The sequence below is a fragment of the Panicum virgatum genome, chromosome 6N (assembly GCF_016808335.1).
Source record: "Panicum virgatum strain AP13 chromosome 6N, P.virgatum_v5, whole genome shotgun sequence".
NCBI classification, from domain to species: domain Eukaryota; kingdom Viridiplantae; phylum Streptophyta; class Magnoliopsida; order Poales; family Poaceae; genus Panicum; species Panicum virgatum.
In genome coordinates this window covers 42,023,201-42,039,618 of record NC_053150.1, presented here as the reverse complement: position 1 = coordinate 42,039,618, position 16,418 = coordinate 42,023,201, and the positions used below count along the sequence as shown (strand labels likewise).

Here is a 16,418-nt window from a genome sequence, read left to right as displayed (position 1 = left end):
TAGAAACAAATGACAAGTAACCTACCACAATCATAAACATCAGATACAAATAAGCGGTCCACAGCTATCTCATTACAAATAAATATCATAGATACAAACATCAGATACATCTAACTACCCCTAGGGCGTCGGACCCTCTTAGCCCTCTGCTGGGCACGGACATGGCCCTCGGAGTAGGTGAGAACATCCGGAGACCTCACCTGTCGCTCAGGACGCGCAAGGGGCTGTGGTGTCTGCTGCTGAGAGATCCCAAGTAGTGCCCCTCCTAGGTTTGAAAACCCCAAGACATCGGGGTCACCTTGCGCGGCAGGCTCTTCTGGACTCAAGCTGTCGAAGTCGTCTAAGGTGAAGGTCTCGTTATCTGGTCGAAAGGAGGAAGAAGAAGGTCCGGCGCCCGCATGGGGGTAGAATCCTACGCAAAAAATGTGGATGTTAGCGTACGCTCGTATATTTTGTCATGCCATGTAGAAACCGAAATACAAAACATAAACTAACCTGTGTAGGCCGGTATCTGTGGCCCCGGTACCATCCCTGGATACGGTCCGCCAACTGGTGCTGTCCCTCTAAACATTCCAGTATGGCCGAACGCAGTAGCTGGATCGTATCCTGTATGTGATATTAGTAAATATGTAGGAACACTTGATGTAATTTTAAAGAGATATGTACGTTACCTGCACTTGGGAAGATCTACGACGTCGGCCCGTGCATGGTCGACGGACACGGGAACGACGACGAGGCCTGAGACGACCCGTGGCTGTCTTCGTACTGCACACGGCTTCCGAAGTTGTGGACTACCTGACGCAACTGATCATGCTGCCTCGACCATGCCTCTGTCTGCTCAAACTGGGTCATTGGAGATCCGGCACGTACCCTCGTCAAGTAAGTCGAGCAGTCCGTCTCCATCATGTTGCAAAGGCGAAGCTGCATCAATTCAGTAAAGGTACAGTTACAAACACATGAATTATCTTATGAATATGATTATATATATATATATATATATATATATATATATATATATATATATATATGCAAATATGATCAAGAGACTCACCGCGCCAGCTAGTGCCTCCACGTGGTGCCGGCCATAGCCATCCTGATGCCTCGCCTGGTGTGGCTGCGGGTGAGTGTCAACAAAAACCAGACGAGCCCGAGTCCGGGGTAAGTACCAGGTGAGGTAAGCCCTAAAGGAGCTGTCTGTGTGTGGTCCTGTTGGATGGACCAAGAGCTCGTCTACCTGTTCCCATTGGTCCACCCACGGCTGGATCTTGGTGAGCCAATCATCAGAGCACGGCAAGCCACTCCTTGACAACCTACATCAGGCCATAATGGAGGCGTTGTCGCAGTTCCACGTTGCAATTTCAGTATTGATTGCAGGATACCTGCATGCCTATCACTAATAAGGCACACATCTGGACGTGCAGCAACAACATGAATCTTCACTCGTTCAAGGAACCAATACCAACTGTCTATGTTCTCATTCTCAACAAATGCAAATGCGAGCGGAACAATTTGGTTGTTGCAATCTACACCGATTGCGGTGAGTATCTGACCTTTATACCTTCCAATAAAAAATGTGCCATCAATGCAGATCACCGGAAGACAAAACTGAAATGCTCTAACACAAGCACCTATGCAAAAGAAGGCTCGTTGCATAATTCTTTGCCCCCTAGTCACGGCTGGTAAAAGGTATGTGTCATAAAAGCTTCCAGGATTTCTAGCAGCAACCTGGGATAACATACGAGGTAGGTTATCATATGATGTCTCTTATGTGCCGAACCGCATCTCGAATACCCTTTGTTTAGCCCGCCATGCCTTCAAATAACTAATGGTGTACTGGTAAGTCTGCTCAATATGTCGAACAATCATTTTTGGCTCATAATTTAGGTTGTCCATAATAAACCCATACATTTGCTTTCCAACAAAGTCGCATGATATATTGCGATGCGAGGGAAGAACTTCTGACAGCAAACAAGTGTGCTCTGTGACAATGGAACATTTCCAGTTTGACTTCCATTTTCCCTTGAATGCATGTACTCGCCATGGACATCCAGCATTCACACACTTCACCTCATATTCTTTACTGCCAGACTTTACGACTCTGAATTCTCGTTTCAATGAGATTGCCCATAGTCTCACAGCATCTTTTACGGCTTCAATGTTTGGATATGTTGCACCTTGCACTACCTCGTTCCCTCTGTACTCCCACTCATGATTTCGTACATCTTCTGCGACATGACTGTCAAAACCATGCTCTTTCCACTCTTTTGGCAATGAGTACTGCTCGTCATCAGATGAGTCCTCATATTCTTCCATCTCTATTGCGGTTTGGTCTTCTGCCTCCATCTCGTCCACAATGCTATGTATCCTCTCTCCCTCATCAGCAAGGCCCTGTGGTCCCATGTTTTGGTTCTCTGTCTCTTCTGACTCATCTTACTCAACATAATTGGTCTCTCTTCGAATACTCGGAGTTCCTTGATCTGCACAATGTTGGATTTCATTTTGTGTCTTCTCCTGAATTTGAACAAGAATGGCCAGAGGCCACCCACGCTCTAGAGCTGCTTGCATGTACTTCTGCCAGTCATCAGTGCTGTGTATCATCATTAATTTCCATAATTCACTTTCTACCTCCCAATTAACAAGAGACTGGACAGTGATCACATGTGTCAACGGATCAACATAGAACCCACGCTGCAGCCACTTACATATGGAACCAAAACTCCTTTCCAGAGGTTTATCTATGCCGCTAGATGTGCGCCTAAAGGCAGAAAAATCTACTCCATTTGGCCCATACATAACATTGTATTCACCATAAAATACTTGAAACTGCATCTTGCTCGACATATCTGTATATCACATAATACTTATCGAGTTATACTCTTTACTTCACTACCTTATTCAATAATCCGTAAAAACTAAGTATGAAATTCAACTACAACATATAAGTATTCATAACTACGTGACGACACTCAAATTCTATACTGCATATACCAAATTCTATTCTAAATCATAATTAATTTATAAACACGTCTCTAATAGTACTGCAATTGTAATAATAAATGCGTAGAACTAATTTTCTAAACTAATTTACTACTACGTAACTACAAACTAAAGTATCATTGAACTCCTACTTAAATGGTTCTACTATAGCACTAATTAAATTAAATTACTTACCCCTACTTAAATTACTCATATTTAAATACGTAGTACTTAAATATAACAATATATAAACTAAACGTACTAACCTGCAGATCACAAGTGCTGAATCCGGCAGGGCTTCGCCGCTTTCCTTCTCCTCAATCCTCTCTTTTTTTCTGGATTTTTGGTGGAATTTTCGGGCTCAAATGAGGAGGGAAGGGGAGGGCTGGAGCTTTTATAGGGGATGCCCCGGTCGCCCGCGGGGGGGGGGGGGGGGGGGGGGGGCGACAGGCCCCCCGCCACGCCTGTGGGCTGGGCCCAGCGGCGGTCGCCCGTGGGCTGGGCGACAGGCCCCTGTCGCCCGTGGGGGGGGGGGCGACAGGGCTTTTTTTTTTCCAGGGACCTCATTGCGAATTTGAAAAATAAAATTACACTTTGGGCCTGTCGCCCTATGGGGGGACCGGGGGATATTTTTGAAATATTTCAAAACGGACATATATTTTTGAAATTTTTATTTTTAAAAAATATAAAAAAGAAAAAACCGCTCAAAGGAGCACGACGCTCAAAAGGCCCAGTGGGGAGAGGCTGATCCTTCTTTCAGTTGGGCCAAATGACAAGCTCACATAGTTTTGCAAGGGCCGAATCCACGTTTTCTCCACAGACAATAAAACCGTCCAACTGGACTCTTGATCTCTTCTGACTCACGATACCGGATACGTGATTTTTTTCGGTAGTTTTGCTTCTTTCTTTTATATTTATTGTGGTTGAATTTTTAAAAAATTATAGTAAATTATAAAAATTATAAAATGGAAAATTCAATTTTATCGGACTCCACATTAGTAGGTCCATGCTTCATATAATATGATATAATTTAGTAAAAAAATTCTTGTACTTTTAGATACATATACTTTTCTAGAATTAATTCATATCTACATTTCTGTTGTTCAATTATGGTCAAATTTTAATGGTGGGCTAAGCATTATATACTTGAGTTGTAGTAAAAATTTCATGCTCATTGGATATGAATGAAACACCAAATTTGCTGGAGCTAACAGAATCCGAAATTCATGGGCGCCACCAAAGGTCAAATTCCTTACCTGGCTTGCGTTCATGGGCAGAGGCAGACAGAAGGCGACTGCATGGCCTAGATGCCCATGATGGTTGTTGGTTGTGTGATCAGGGACTGAAGACAGCAGACCACCATATCGGTGAGCCGTGAGCTGACAGTTTCGCTAAGGAAATATGATGGGGGGTTCTGAATACAACAAGTTGTAACTGTGGCTTCCTACAGAACAACCCTGGCCTGCAAGATTGGTGGCAGCATTTGCATTTGCAGGAAGGCCCAAGCAAAAGAAAAGAACCCATTTCATGCTCTGCAGCCTCATGGAAGTAAAGAAAATGGAAGGTTATTCAGACGAGCCTCACAGTCGGCTCTGCAGCCAGCCAGCTACGGGGTCTGATCCTGCAGGAGGCTGCGGCCTGCTTACAAGCCAGCGCCGAGCACCTTGGTGGAATGGTAGAGCTCTAGTGTCTAGCTCGTGTTTCACTCCTTTGAGTTGAACACAACCACCTGTCTCTTTGTAATGTATTTTGGGTCTGCGAGTGCGAGTCACTCCACGTTGCAAAACTCTATATTCATCCTGTTAATACAAAGAAGTGCAGCACTCCTGCATTTTCAAAAAAAAAAACCCATGCATGACGAAGAACAGTTTAATAAACCACGCCAAATTATGCGATCGAGGGTGTATGTGTGGAGGACGTTCCAACAACATCATACTCAATGGACGGTGTAAGGAAAATGACTCTTAAGCCATTGTTTATGATTTTGATGATTGAATAATAACATGACCATTGGAACTAATATGTGTGTCAAGAATGAATATTTGTAGGATTTTATAGGTTCCAACACAAAGAAAACCTCCAAAGCCGGAACAACGAGAGGAATGAATTGGAAGTATCCCATGTATATTTATATTTTTACTGATCAAATGGCTTATATTTCTGAAGAAGCTTGTATAGCATTTCACAAGCTTTCCATAAAATCCAAGATCATCAAACTCGGAGTCCCAAGTAAAAAATTATGATCAAAACAAGTAGCACCGACGCAACTGACAGATTAAGACGATCAGGCTAGCATTGTTTTGACAGTATGATTCGTTCATTGCTTGATAGTATGATTCGGTCAATGCATGAAGGGAGCCTGGGATGAAGAAAAACGGCTCTACCGATTAGAGAAGCGGTGAAGGTCTATCTAGTCCTCGTTGTCAGAGCCCCTCAAATGGAATGCCCGCGCAAGGATGCGTTTGCCATGGCTAGAGGTGGCATCCATGGTACCTCTCCCTGCGACAGCCAACGATGTGGGCGCTGACATCATAGTAGTTGAAGCCTTCCTCGATGCACACTCCTTCTCATGTAACCATATGATCGTGGTAATAGATATATCACATTGATTTATGCCTAGCAATTTTCTCTTTAATTTTCATACTATTGAAGAATTGCTTCTATCCTATTAATCATGAATTTTAATTTCCATGAATATCAGTCAGAGTCTATAGTAATCCATATGCATATGTAACAAAATGTTGGAAATAGCCCACTATAGCTTGCTATTAGCTTTTTAGATCTACCGCTACGCTATGCAATATTTGTCTGCTATATTCGTTAAAGGGGTTTTTTTACAAGATTTAGCAATGCTAAATGTCTGCTAAAGTGGCTTTGGTGAGATTTAGCAGCACTAAATGTCAAGTTGCTAGTAGATTTTAGTTGTATCATTCGCTCAAAGACGCAGTCAACAGATACAACTAAATCAACATAACATGAATCCTAGACAGCATAGCATGGGCAACATTGGCCAGTTAAGAGACATATTAGAGTTCATTTTTTGGTGTTAGACCTTACTGATTATTTTATTATTTTGCTAAACGATTTAGCTTTCGCTATAACCCATATAGCTTTCTGTAGCTTTTAGAGAAGGCTGCCACTAAACTTCATAGCCTGTTATTTACAACACTAATCTTTTTCTCAATTTCTATTTTTATATATTCTTCTAATGCATATATTGGTTATACTAGCTTGCATCTATGCTCACCAACAATATAGATTTTTTCCCCAGTTCCACCAACTAGATTCGAGTATTTTTCAAGTCAGGCCTATAATATACTCAATTAGTTTCGGATCTAAACTTCGCACCTAGCGTCCTAGCCTCATCCTATGGGCAACTTTCGGACCGAGCTAAGGCTTTGTCAGGCCATGCTCTCGTTAGGGTAAATTTTCTCAAGCCTAGTTTGTTTGACCAATCCCGACCCTAGAAAGGTATGGCTGTGAGGATGGGGCAAGACTTAATGGGTTCGAGCCGGGCCTAAAATGCTTAGGTTTACCATCGATTAATGTGGCAACTTCTTGTCTCTCAACACTAACATGGTGACTTAATATTTTTATGTTAAAATTTATGTACTAAGTAGATTGATATGCATATCGAGATATTTTCCTTATTTATCTGTTGACTAATTATATTCTACATGGGCTTTTCTATTTAAGTAATTTGCTTGGAAATACAACTTTTCACTATTTTTCTTTCCAAAATAGTTATTTAATACATGTATGAATATAGTTATTTTCTCCCATATTTATTTAGAATACCACTATATTTCCTATTATTTTAGTTTTGAATTTAGCTATTTATTGGATGTACTGAACATGAATTCTTGGAATTAATCTAGACAACTGAAGCATCATAAAAAATCAATGGTGTAGATTATTTCTTTATCAATTAGCATTGTAACTTCAATTCATATTTCACAGTTTAATTATTGGTGAATTTTATTGCATAAGCCCTATGCGTAAGCAATTTGCTTTCCAACATTGTTGGAAATCATAATACCAATTTTTATATTTTGATTAAAAATTTAGTTATTTATCAATTGTATTTGTCATGGACTCCATATTGAGCTATGTTTCTTCCCAATTTGTGTACAATTAAACTACTAATTTATTATTTCCTTAATTCATAATTTATCTATTTATTAACTGCATTTGATATGAGCTCTATTCTTATTTTTCTGAAAAGCTTTAAATTCATTTGTTTATTAATTCAATTTTTGAATTCACCCAACTATTCATATTTGACATGAATTGATTGGTCAATTACTATTTTCCTTTTTTATTACAAATTTAGCTATTTGTTTTATTATTTATACTCAAGATTATCTATTTTGTAAACCTCTAATTATTTTATATTTTTATTCTATATTTATCTATTTATTAATTGTATTAGATATGGACTCTTTAAGTCAATGTATACAATAAGATCATAATAAATTTAGGGATATGTATTCTTTTCTTTTTCTAGATTAATGTCTTAATCTCTAGTCACTCTTGACCAACGTCGCGCCTTGTTTTAACACCATGGTGTTAAATAAAAAAATGTTTGAAGGTTGACTGGGCACTTTATAAGAGAGGAAAAGTTGACTTTTTATCCATTCATGAAATAGATGATTGGAGCCCGTGGATGCGTAGGGCTCGTTGTATACATTATGTTTAACTATTCACATTATCTTCTGGAGTTCAGATTATGAGTTATGTTTGACATAAGATTAATAAAGGGAAGCTAAAGTAATAATAGCGGGTACAGAGTGTTGATTTGCCAGTGTGTATGATGATGAATATGATTGTGTAGATTAATTACCGCATCCCCCTAATTATTGAATAAAGGAGCTTTTGGTTGCTGTCAATAATTGCCCCTCAATTACCACTTGGTGATTACTACTGCTGACGTGAGTACCATCGCAACAGTACCTTGTAACAGTCAATCAGTCATTGTTCGTGAGGTGGTAGGTACGTGCCTGTGCATGTGGCATGCTACCTTGCTTTGCAGCCGCACGCTGGTCTCTAATCTCAGTTTCCTCTGCTTCTTTTTTTCTTTTTCTTTATATATTCACTGATAGTATTTATCATCGATTTATTGGGTTTAATATGGACCATTATATCATCATAGATTCTAATACTATCTATTTTCTTTTCCGATTAACATGAAAATTTCTTTGTTTTTTTTGTTGAACGTGGACTCTCTAGGTTAGCCTAGACCATAGATCTTCATAAAATTTAATAGTATAAATCCTTCTTTTTTTAGATTGACTTGGAAATTTCTATAGCCCCTCGGCGAACATGGTAGCTTATTTTAACACTCTTTTATTAATATAATAATAGATTAGCTAATGGAGTAAGATTAGAATCAGGAATTATATTGTTCAACGTCCTTCTTTCCTCACTCCATCCCTCGTAACCAAAATGGGTGTACGCAAATGTCTTTTCTCTCACTTTCCACTAGATTATGACCGTCTTAATTTGTGACGGGGATCATATATATTATTAAAAATTTATTTTTTTAAGGTGACTTAGATCTTGTATTTGTGTAAGTTACCAACGTGGACCGTTGAATTCCATATTATTATATGCACGCCACCCATTAGTTCCCTATGCGATATATAGGGTCCACATCCGCTTTGCTTATAGGCCGCGGACTATAGGGCAAGGTGCAGCGCACACTCCACACTGTTCGCCTATTATTATACGCGAGATCCATTATTAACCAAAGCGATCAGCAGGTGCCTTTCTGTATTAACAAAACCTAATCTGCTTCCTGATCGAAGCATTTTTGCAGGTTGCTGGCCCTAGCATGCGTACACTGGCCTGGCCAGCAGTAGTGCAGCTTTTTTTCCCATTTTTTTTTTGCCCCTTGGCATCTTTCGTCTTTGGCGTGGCTTTGTTTGGTTGGTTCTAGTAACTCTAGAACACGATTTATTTATAGAATTTTTTTAAAAATGGGTGTAACTTTTCGTGATGAATCTAATGATGGTAATTAATTGATGATTGACTACAGTGATACTACAGTAACTAATCACACGGCCAAAGACCTCGTTAGATTCTTCAGGGTTCCTAGCGCAGGAGTTCTGAGTTGATTTTGTAAACTGACTTTGTTTGGCACTTCTAATTAGTGGTCAAAACCCGTTCTAGAATCTCTAGAACACAAACCAAACAAGGCCAGTGGTTGTTGGATGCATGTACGATACTGGCTGCTGCGTGTGGGTTATGGATTAAACTAAACACAGTGCTCATCAGTGCTAGTAGACTGCTAGCTACCATGAGGTGGGCTTTAGCAAAAGATTTGAAAACACTGAACGAAAGAGCACGTTTTGCACACCGTTTTTACGATTATAAAATTGCATATTTCATCGCCAATAGTAATAAACATATATATAATAAGATATACGAAGATGCTAGTCTCAAGTAATAACAAGCGAGTGATGGCACATGCATGCATCGCCCAATTTGGACATTAACAAGAGCTAAGAGGCGGTGTCTAGTATTTTAATTTTCTTAATCAATATAATATAGTTGCACCTGATGAGCTTGATTTGTCCATAATTAATGGTTGCACAATAAAGGGTACAAAACTTCAATACCATCGATCTATCACTTCCTTACGCGTAAATAATTAATTTTATCATTAATCTATGTTTAATATTTATAATTAGTATCCAAACATCCGATAGCTCGCTCGGAACTCTAAACAAACTAGACAAACTTTGATCAATCCGTATATTTTTTTTTTCTAAAGGTAAAGTCTAAATTACTCCCTTGATCTACAGCCAAAGTTTAGAAAACCTCCTAAACTATCGTTGGGTTCATTTACCCCCCAAACTATACCCTTTGGTTCAAATTACCCCTTAATACAATTTGTCTTTTTCATTTCTCCATGCATAAGTGGATTTTTAAGTTAAAATTTTACAAGAGGATAGTACACATCATAATACATGTTAAAAAAATACATTATAATTTTTTATCATTATTTTTGATAGATTAGAATATTTAATAAATTAATCATTGGAATTCAAGATTATATGAAAAATGATGATAAAAAATTATAACATTTTTTGTAATATGAGTTGTGATGTCCATTACTAGCCTACAAAATTTGAAATTAAAATTTAACTTGTGTATCGAGAAACAAAAAAGATTATATTTCAGTTATATGAAGATGGTGACCATGCCATGAATGAGAAAAATATAATCTTCATGCTATAAATCAAAATTTCGGAAATTCTTACTTCAGTTTGAACACATCCCATACCTGTTACCTCAGTGCTTGCAACAAAGTTTACTCTCCAGATGTATATATATCCATGTTTGTGTACTGAATGTATACATATATATGTACTAATAGTAATACCTATTTTAATTAAAGGAACCACATCTTGGTGTGGGGACATGGTAGAGTCATCATAAACTGCAACTCCATCCACCACGGTATAACCTTCTCATAGTTCGTCTTTGCCACCGTCAGAATCGCCAAAGGTCATCTGAGATGAATGTACGATCATCTTCGTCGTCGATCATATCCTGTGATTCCTCTCCACTCGGCATCATCACTGGGTGTGGGGAACCGTACATGAAATAGTCATCCAATGCCGGAACAATATGATGGACCGCCGTAGTTGCCGCCGACGACGCCGGCATTGATGGCAATGTATCCATGAAAGACCAATCAAGCGCGTCGTCACTGCCGGCGAGGGCGGCCCCACTACCGTAAGTGGATGGCAGCGACAAGGCCGTCCTGTCCATGCTTGCTCCTCCCGCGGGGGCAGCTTGCTGCGACGGCGACACGGCGGTGCTCGCCAACGATGCAACCGGACTAGCCGGCTGTTTGGCGTGCCTGACGGCTTCGGCCTGAATCTGCTCAGGCGTCAGCAGCGCGCCAGGGATGTGCCGGACGTTGGGCGGGGACTCCGGGAAGTTGAGCGACCCAGCGCGGGAGCCCCGGAGGCAGACGGCGGCCGCGTCGAACGCCCGCGCCGCCTTCTCGGCGGACTCGTAGGAGCCCAGCCAGATCCTCTCGCGGCTGTTGGGCATCCGGATCTCCGACACCCATCGGCCCCATTTCCGCAGGCGCACGCCCTTGTAACGCCGCTCCGCCGGCGGCTGCGGCGAGCCGTCGCCGTCGCTGCGGCTCGCTCCGGCGCCATCATCATCCATGGCTCGAGAGATGTGTGGGTGAGTGGGAGAGGACTTGACTTGCCAAAGCTTGATTTAGCTTAGCGATCGAGTGGAAGAAGCTTGGACCAGCCGAGAGAGATTTATACTACATGGAAGACGCGGGGTCGTCGATGACTTAATCCTCCGTGTGGCCGATGGATAACCCGACGGCGGTGATGGTCAACCTCGCCAATTCGCCATGGGAGAGGGGGAGGGGATGAGGAAGGAGGTTGATGGGTGTATCAGGTGGTTCTGTACTTCGGTACAAAGAATTAGAATATTGTATACAGCTCGATCAACATGTCAATATGACGATTTTGACGAGAGCACGTTGGGAAAATGCAGGTGCGTGGCTGATGCAATCAATAGTTCAATAGTACAGGTGTCTGCCTTTTGCTGTTTTGTCCCAGCTGAGTGAAGGCACGGTGATCTTTCAGATCTGTATATAGATAACGATATATTCTAGGACACATGCAACCACAGCCCACAATGCATTGGACTTATTTATTCTGCACATAAACCAGAGGCGCAGTTCGAAAATTTGGGGGGGGGGGGAAGCTGCAAGTAGTAGTGAAAGGATCGTGGCCCAAGAAGGGAGGGTTGAATTGGGACTTTTTCGAATTTCTAACTAGTCCTTAACCTAGACTAGTATTGCCCAATCTATAAATTCGAAACCTAGTCACTATAGCATGCTAGCAAAGGGTCCTTAGGTAGGTAAACACACTATCATGATCATTTTGCCTAGATGGATGCACACTAGCAAGATCAAATCCTAAGTAAGAGCTCAAGCTAACAAGCAAGTTGTCCTAGTCAAACTACAAGCAAGAAGAGCAACGGAAGGAATTAAATGCTTGAAGTAAAAGTAAAGGACATGAGACAACCAGATTTTTCCCGTGGTATCGAGGAGTTGACGCTCCCCCCTAATCCACGTTGGAGCACCCACACAAGGGTATAGCTCCCTTGCTCCACCAAGAAGCAAGTGATCACTAAGAATGCTCCTTCTCCATCTCCGGAACGGCGAGCTTCACACCGTGTACAAACTTCTCGTCTTGGGGCTCCCACAAACTCCAAGAGCTCACCAAGAACCTCCCGATCACCAAGACCGGCTAGGTGCCGTCAAACACCAAGAGTAACAAGTTCCTAAGCCTTCACTTGACCTACACTCAGTTGGCCCTAGCTCAAGCACACTTGCTACACTTGCAAAGGATGGATTCTTCAAGGTTGAAGCACAAACAAAATGCTAGATCTTTTCTTGTTTGCTCAAAGCACTTTCTCTTCTTCTCAAGGGTGGCCTCAAGTATTCAGGGTGTCAAAGGCAACTGAAATGAGCCATGGAGTGCCCTTATATAGAGTGGAAGGAGTTGCATAGCCGTTGGAAGTCCACTGCAGAAAAACCGTGAGCACCGGTTGAACCGATGGGTGTCTGTTTTGAGGCGTCGGTTCAACCGGTCTCTCTGTGTCCCAATTGTAGCCGTTGGAGTTCTGACACAGTGTCCAGGCTTGCTTCAATGCACCGGTGCACGCTCCGTAGAGGCATCGGTTCAACCGGTGCTGAAGAGGTTTACTGATTAATTCAAACAAGCTCTCTGGAACATAGGACGCTCAATGCACCGGTGCTTTGATTCCGAAGCGTCGGTTCAACCGGTGCTGAAAAGAAGTTGAAGTCCACCAAAACATGCTCTCTGGAACAAAGAACTTTCATTGCACCGGTGCTTACTTTTCTGACCATCGGTTCAACCGGTGCTATACTTGATTTCAGCCTTCATCCAGAGAAGATAGACCGACAGGGCATCGGTCCTTCCGGCAAGCATCGGATGCTCCGATGCTAGGGCACCGGTTCAACCGGTGCTGCTGTTTTTCCTGGTTTTCAGCTGAATTGACTTGGATTTCAATGTTACTTCGATTGTTTCTTCTTCCAAGTATTGTGTTAACTTCTATTGACTATCTTGAGCTGTTTTTGTTTGAGTGTGCAAGATTTCTAAGGCCAACTCAATTTTGATCAAGCTACTAACTCATGAACCCCTCTTAATAGTACTGGTCAAGAACTAAAAACTATAAACCCTATCTAAATCAAGTGTCCTTCATCTCCTTGTGACACTTGAGACTAGAAAGGTCCTTAATCTTTGAAATTGAGTCCTTGGCACGCATGATTGTTTCGAGTTGAGGGGTCTCTTTTCACATTTCATATGGGACTAAATCAAACATTAATTTTTCCTTTAAAACACACGTTAGTCGCATACGGTTGTCATTAATCACCGAAACTTACCATTAACATCTATGGGCCTAGATGCACTTCAATCTCCCCCTTTTTGGTGATTGATGACAACACAAAGTAGAGATACACAAGATATGAAAATGAAAGCGATAAACAAGCATGCATTACTTGAAATAAAGCACATGTAGGGACATGATAACACAGAGCATACGCAATATCCAAATAACATGTCCATACACAAAAAACCATGAAGATCCAATCACGCCACAAACCACCAAGCTCCCCCTATCTCTACTCCCCCTATCTATCTCCCCCTTTGGCAACAAAGCACCAAAAAGAAAGGCGATCTAATCCTGAGCTGGAGAAGGCGGAGTCTTCTTGCTGGGTCCGGTAGAATACTGAGCGGCGGAGTCGTCGGCGTCGTCGTCTGTCCAGTCGTCGTCGACCGAAGAAGACTTCTGCGCGACCGGAGACGTCGGAGCAGCAGAAGTAGCTGGAGCAGCGGTAGAAGCTAGGCGCGGCGACGATCGTGGAGTCCGTCGGAGGAGCAGACGTGACGGGAGTCAGATCTGGCTGAGTGACGCGTACGACGGATGGACGGAGCACCTCAGGCTGTGAAGGTGACTCGAACGTGAGTGACTGAGCCGAGGGGTGCTGGAGCTGGTGTAGGATCTGCTGCTGTCTATGAAACTCTGCACGCTGCTCGGCAGTCCAAACACTAGGCTGTGGAGCAGGGGCCAGGAGCAGCAGTAGGAACAGGACTGGCAAACAACCCGGTCTGAAGAAATGGTGACAGCGGGAAAGATGATAAGGGTGTCTGCACAAATCCGCCAATAGGAGGAGCGGGAGCAGTAGGGTCGAACTGGAGCTGCTGGGGTGTAGGGAGCTCTAGGCTCAGGTAGTCCAGTGTGACGATACAGCTGACCGAAGCATCCCGAGAAGAATGTGAACATCTGCTGCTGTATCTGGGACTGCTGCTGTAGCTGTAGCCTCATGGCCTCCTGCTGCTGCCGAATGCCCTCAAGTACAAGTGTCTGGGCCTCCTGCTGACGAGCCTGCTCGGCCTGCAATGCTCAGCTGAGCTGCAGCAAATCTGTCCTGCTGGTCTGAAAGCCGAGTAAGAATGGCAGCAAGTGCATCGGGCTGAGTGACCTGAGCAGTGGTGACTGGAGGAGCAGGGGCTCGTGCTGCACCAGAGGATCCTGCCTCATCATCATGAGCTCCTCGAGGGACGGTAACAGTAGGAATGAAATCCTCGTCATCCTCCGAGTCCTCCGAGTCTGTGATCAGGTAGTGTGGGAGCTGGGCCTCTGCTGCTGCTAGTGAAGCGTCCTCGGCTGCTGTCGGATCATCTGCAACTCTGCCCTCAGCCAAGAAACGCTCATCCAGAACCCGCTGTGCTCGGCGCTGGCCTCTCGAGCCACGACGACCGTCTCGAGGAGTAGCAGGTGAGTAAAAACTGAACTGTGTCCTCGAGTGCTCCAGCTCATCCATGTGCTCATTCTGACTTAGCTGAGCCAGAATCCAACAGATCCAATGAGCAAACGGATGCCGACGGTGAACTGTCATGCCATCCAGAATCACATCCTCTAGCTCGCAGATAAAGAAGTCGACTAGGTCAAAGTCACGACCTGTCATGATATAAAGTAGAAGCCACTGCTGCAGAGCTGTGATCCCCTCGTTGTATCCAATCCGGAACAACAGACTCTTCCTAAGAGCTAAGTGGATAGAGTGCGCCATGGGAGTCAGCCTGTCCGGAGTCCTCGGTGTGCCAGGCAGGAAGGGCTACTGAAAAAGAATACTGATCTCCTCGTCAGATGGTACATGAGACTCATGAGGACGTCGAGGAGGTACCGTGCTGCCATAAGCCTGATAGTGTACGAAGTGTGGCTCCTCGGCAATCTGAACTCCAAGAAAGGTGGCCAGTCGTGCTCGGGTCAAGCGATAGTGCCTCTCCTGGAACATGAAGTCAATAAACTGCCGGTCCTCCTCAATAAATAGAGTGGCGTAGAAGACTCGAACCCACTCTCGAATATACCTGGACCTCTCACTGAGTAGAGCAGGCAATCCAACATATCTCTCAAAGAGAGGAAGCACTGGAGTCCCACCTGCTGCTACACGCATAGCTACCCAGTGGAGCATCTTGTGCTCACTAATCTTGATGTCCAACTGGCAGTAGGTGTGGTAAAAAGACTCCTGAAGCAGAGTGTAAAAACGACGATCAACTCCGACATCCCTCTGCTCGGGAAACCACTGCTCCGGGGTCACATAACTGCAGTCTCTTGACCCTAGGTCCTGGAATACCCCTGAGATCGAACAACTCAACCTCGGGCAGCTCCTCACCACTATCCTGACCTTGTGACTGAGTCTGACTGTCAGTGTGCTGCTGCTGTGCATGACCTGCTCCCCTCTGAGTGCCACCACCTCGAGTCTGTGGACGAGAGCGGGACTCAGGTGTGGCCTGAGCTGTCTGAGTACGTCCTGAGCGACGTAACTGCTGCTGTGGCTCCCCCTGAGCCTGAGGATCCCTGATCCTGAGTGAGCCCTGCCTGTCAGCTGCATCTGCCACTGCCTCAGCCTGCTCTCGCTCGCGGTCCTCACGGGTGCGCTTCTTCTTTTTCTGCACAACCATCTTACTCTTGCCCTTCTTGTCACCTAGCCATCTGACATAGAGAGGCAAAACAAGAATTCGATTTGAGCCTATGACATGAATTCTAGTGGATAACTTCTGAAAGAACACACTAATATAGATCTCATCAAGTTAAAGAGCCTATGTGAGTGAGAGGCAAAGATCATGTATGGTCATGTGTGATAGATATGAAAAGTGAAACATGACACATGTGTAGATCATACCCTGGAGGATTAGAGAAGAGAACTCGACAAAGATCGAAGAAAACCCCTTTGGAGCAAAAGCTCGAACACCTTGAGCGCGCTTGAACCAAAGGTGCAAGGAACTCAAATCAGGGCTCGAATCGCGGTGGAAACTCCAAAGGAGTGGAGCAGGAGGGGCTACGCGCGTAAAGGAGTCTGTTGGCGA

The 16,418-nt window shown here is 43.5% G+C and overlaps 1 protein-coding gene across 1 annotated transcript; it reads right to left on the bottom strand.

Moving 5' to 3' along the window:
• Window positions 1–10,473: 10,473 nt before the first annotated feature.
• On the bottom strand, window positions 10,474–11,166 carry LOC120678178 (ethylene-responsive transcription factor ERF018-like). The gene has a single exon (XM_039959330.1). It carries the CDS (start codon window positions 11,164–11,166, stop codon window positions 10,474–10,476), a length of 693 nt encoding a protein of 230 aa, XP_039815264.1.
• Between the last annotated feature and the right edge of the window lie 5,252 nt (window positions 11,167–16,418).

Bases quoted from the DNA above. Each gene is read 5' to 3' on its own strand.
- LOC120678178 (XM_039959330.1), bottom strand. From the start codon at position 11,166: ATGGATGATGATGGCGCCGGAGCGAGCCGCAGCGACGGCGACGGCTCG.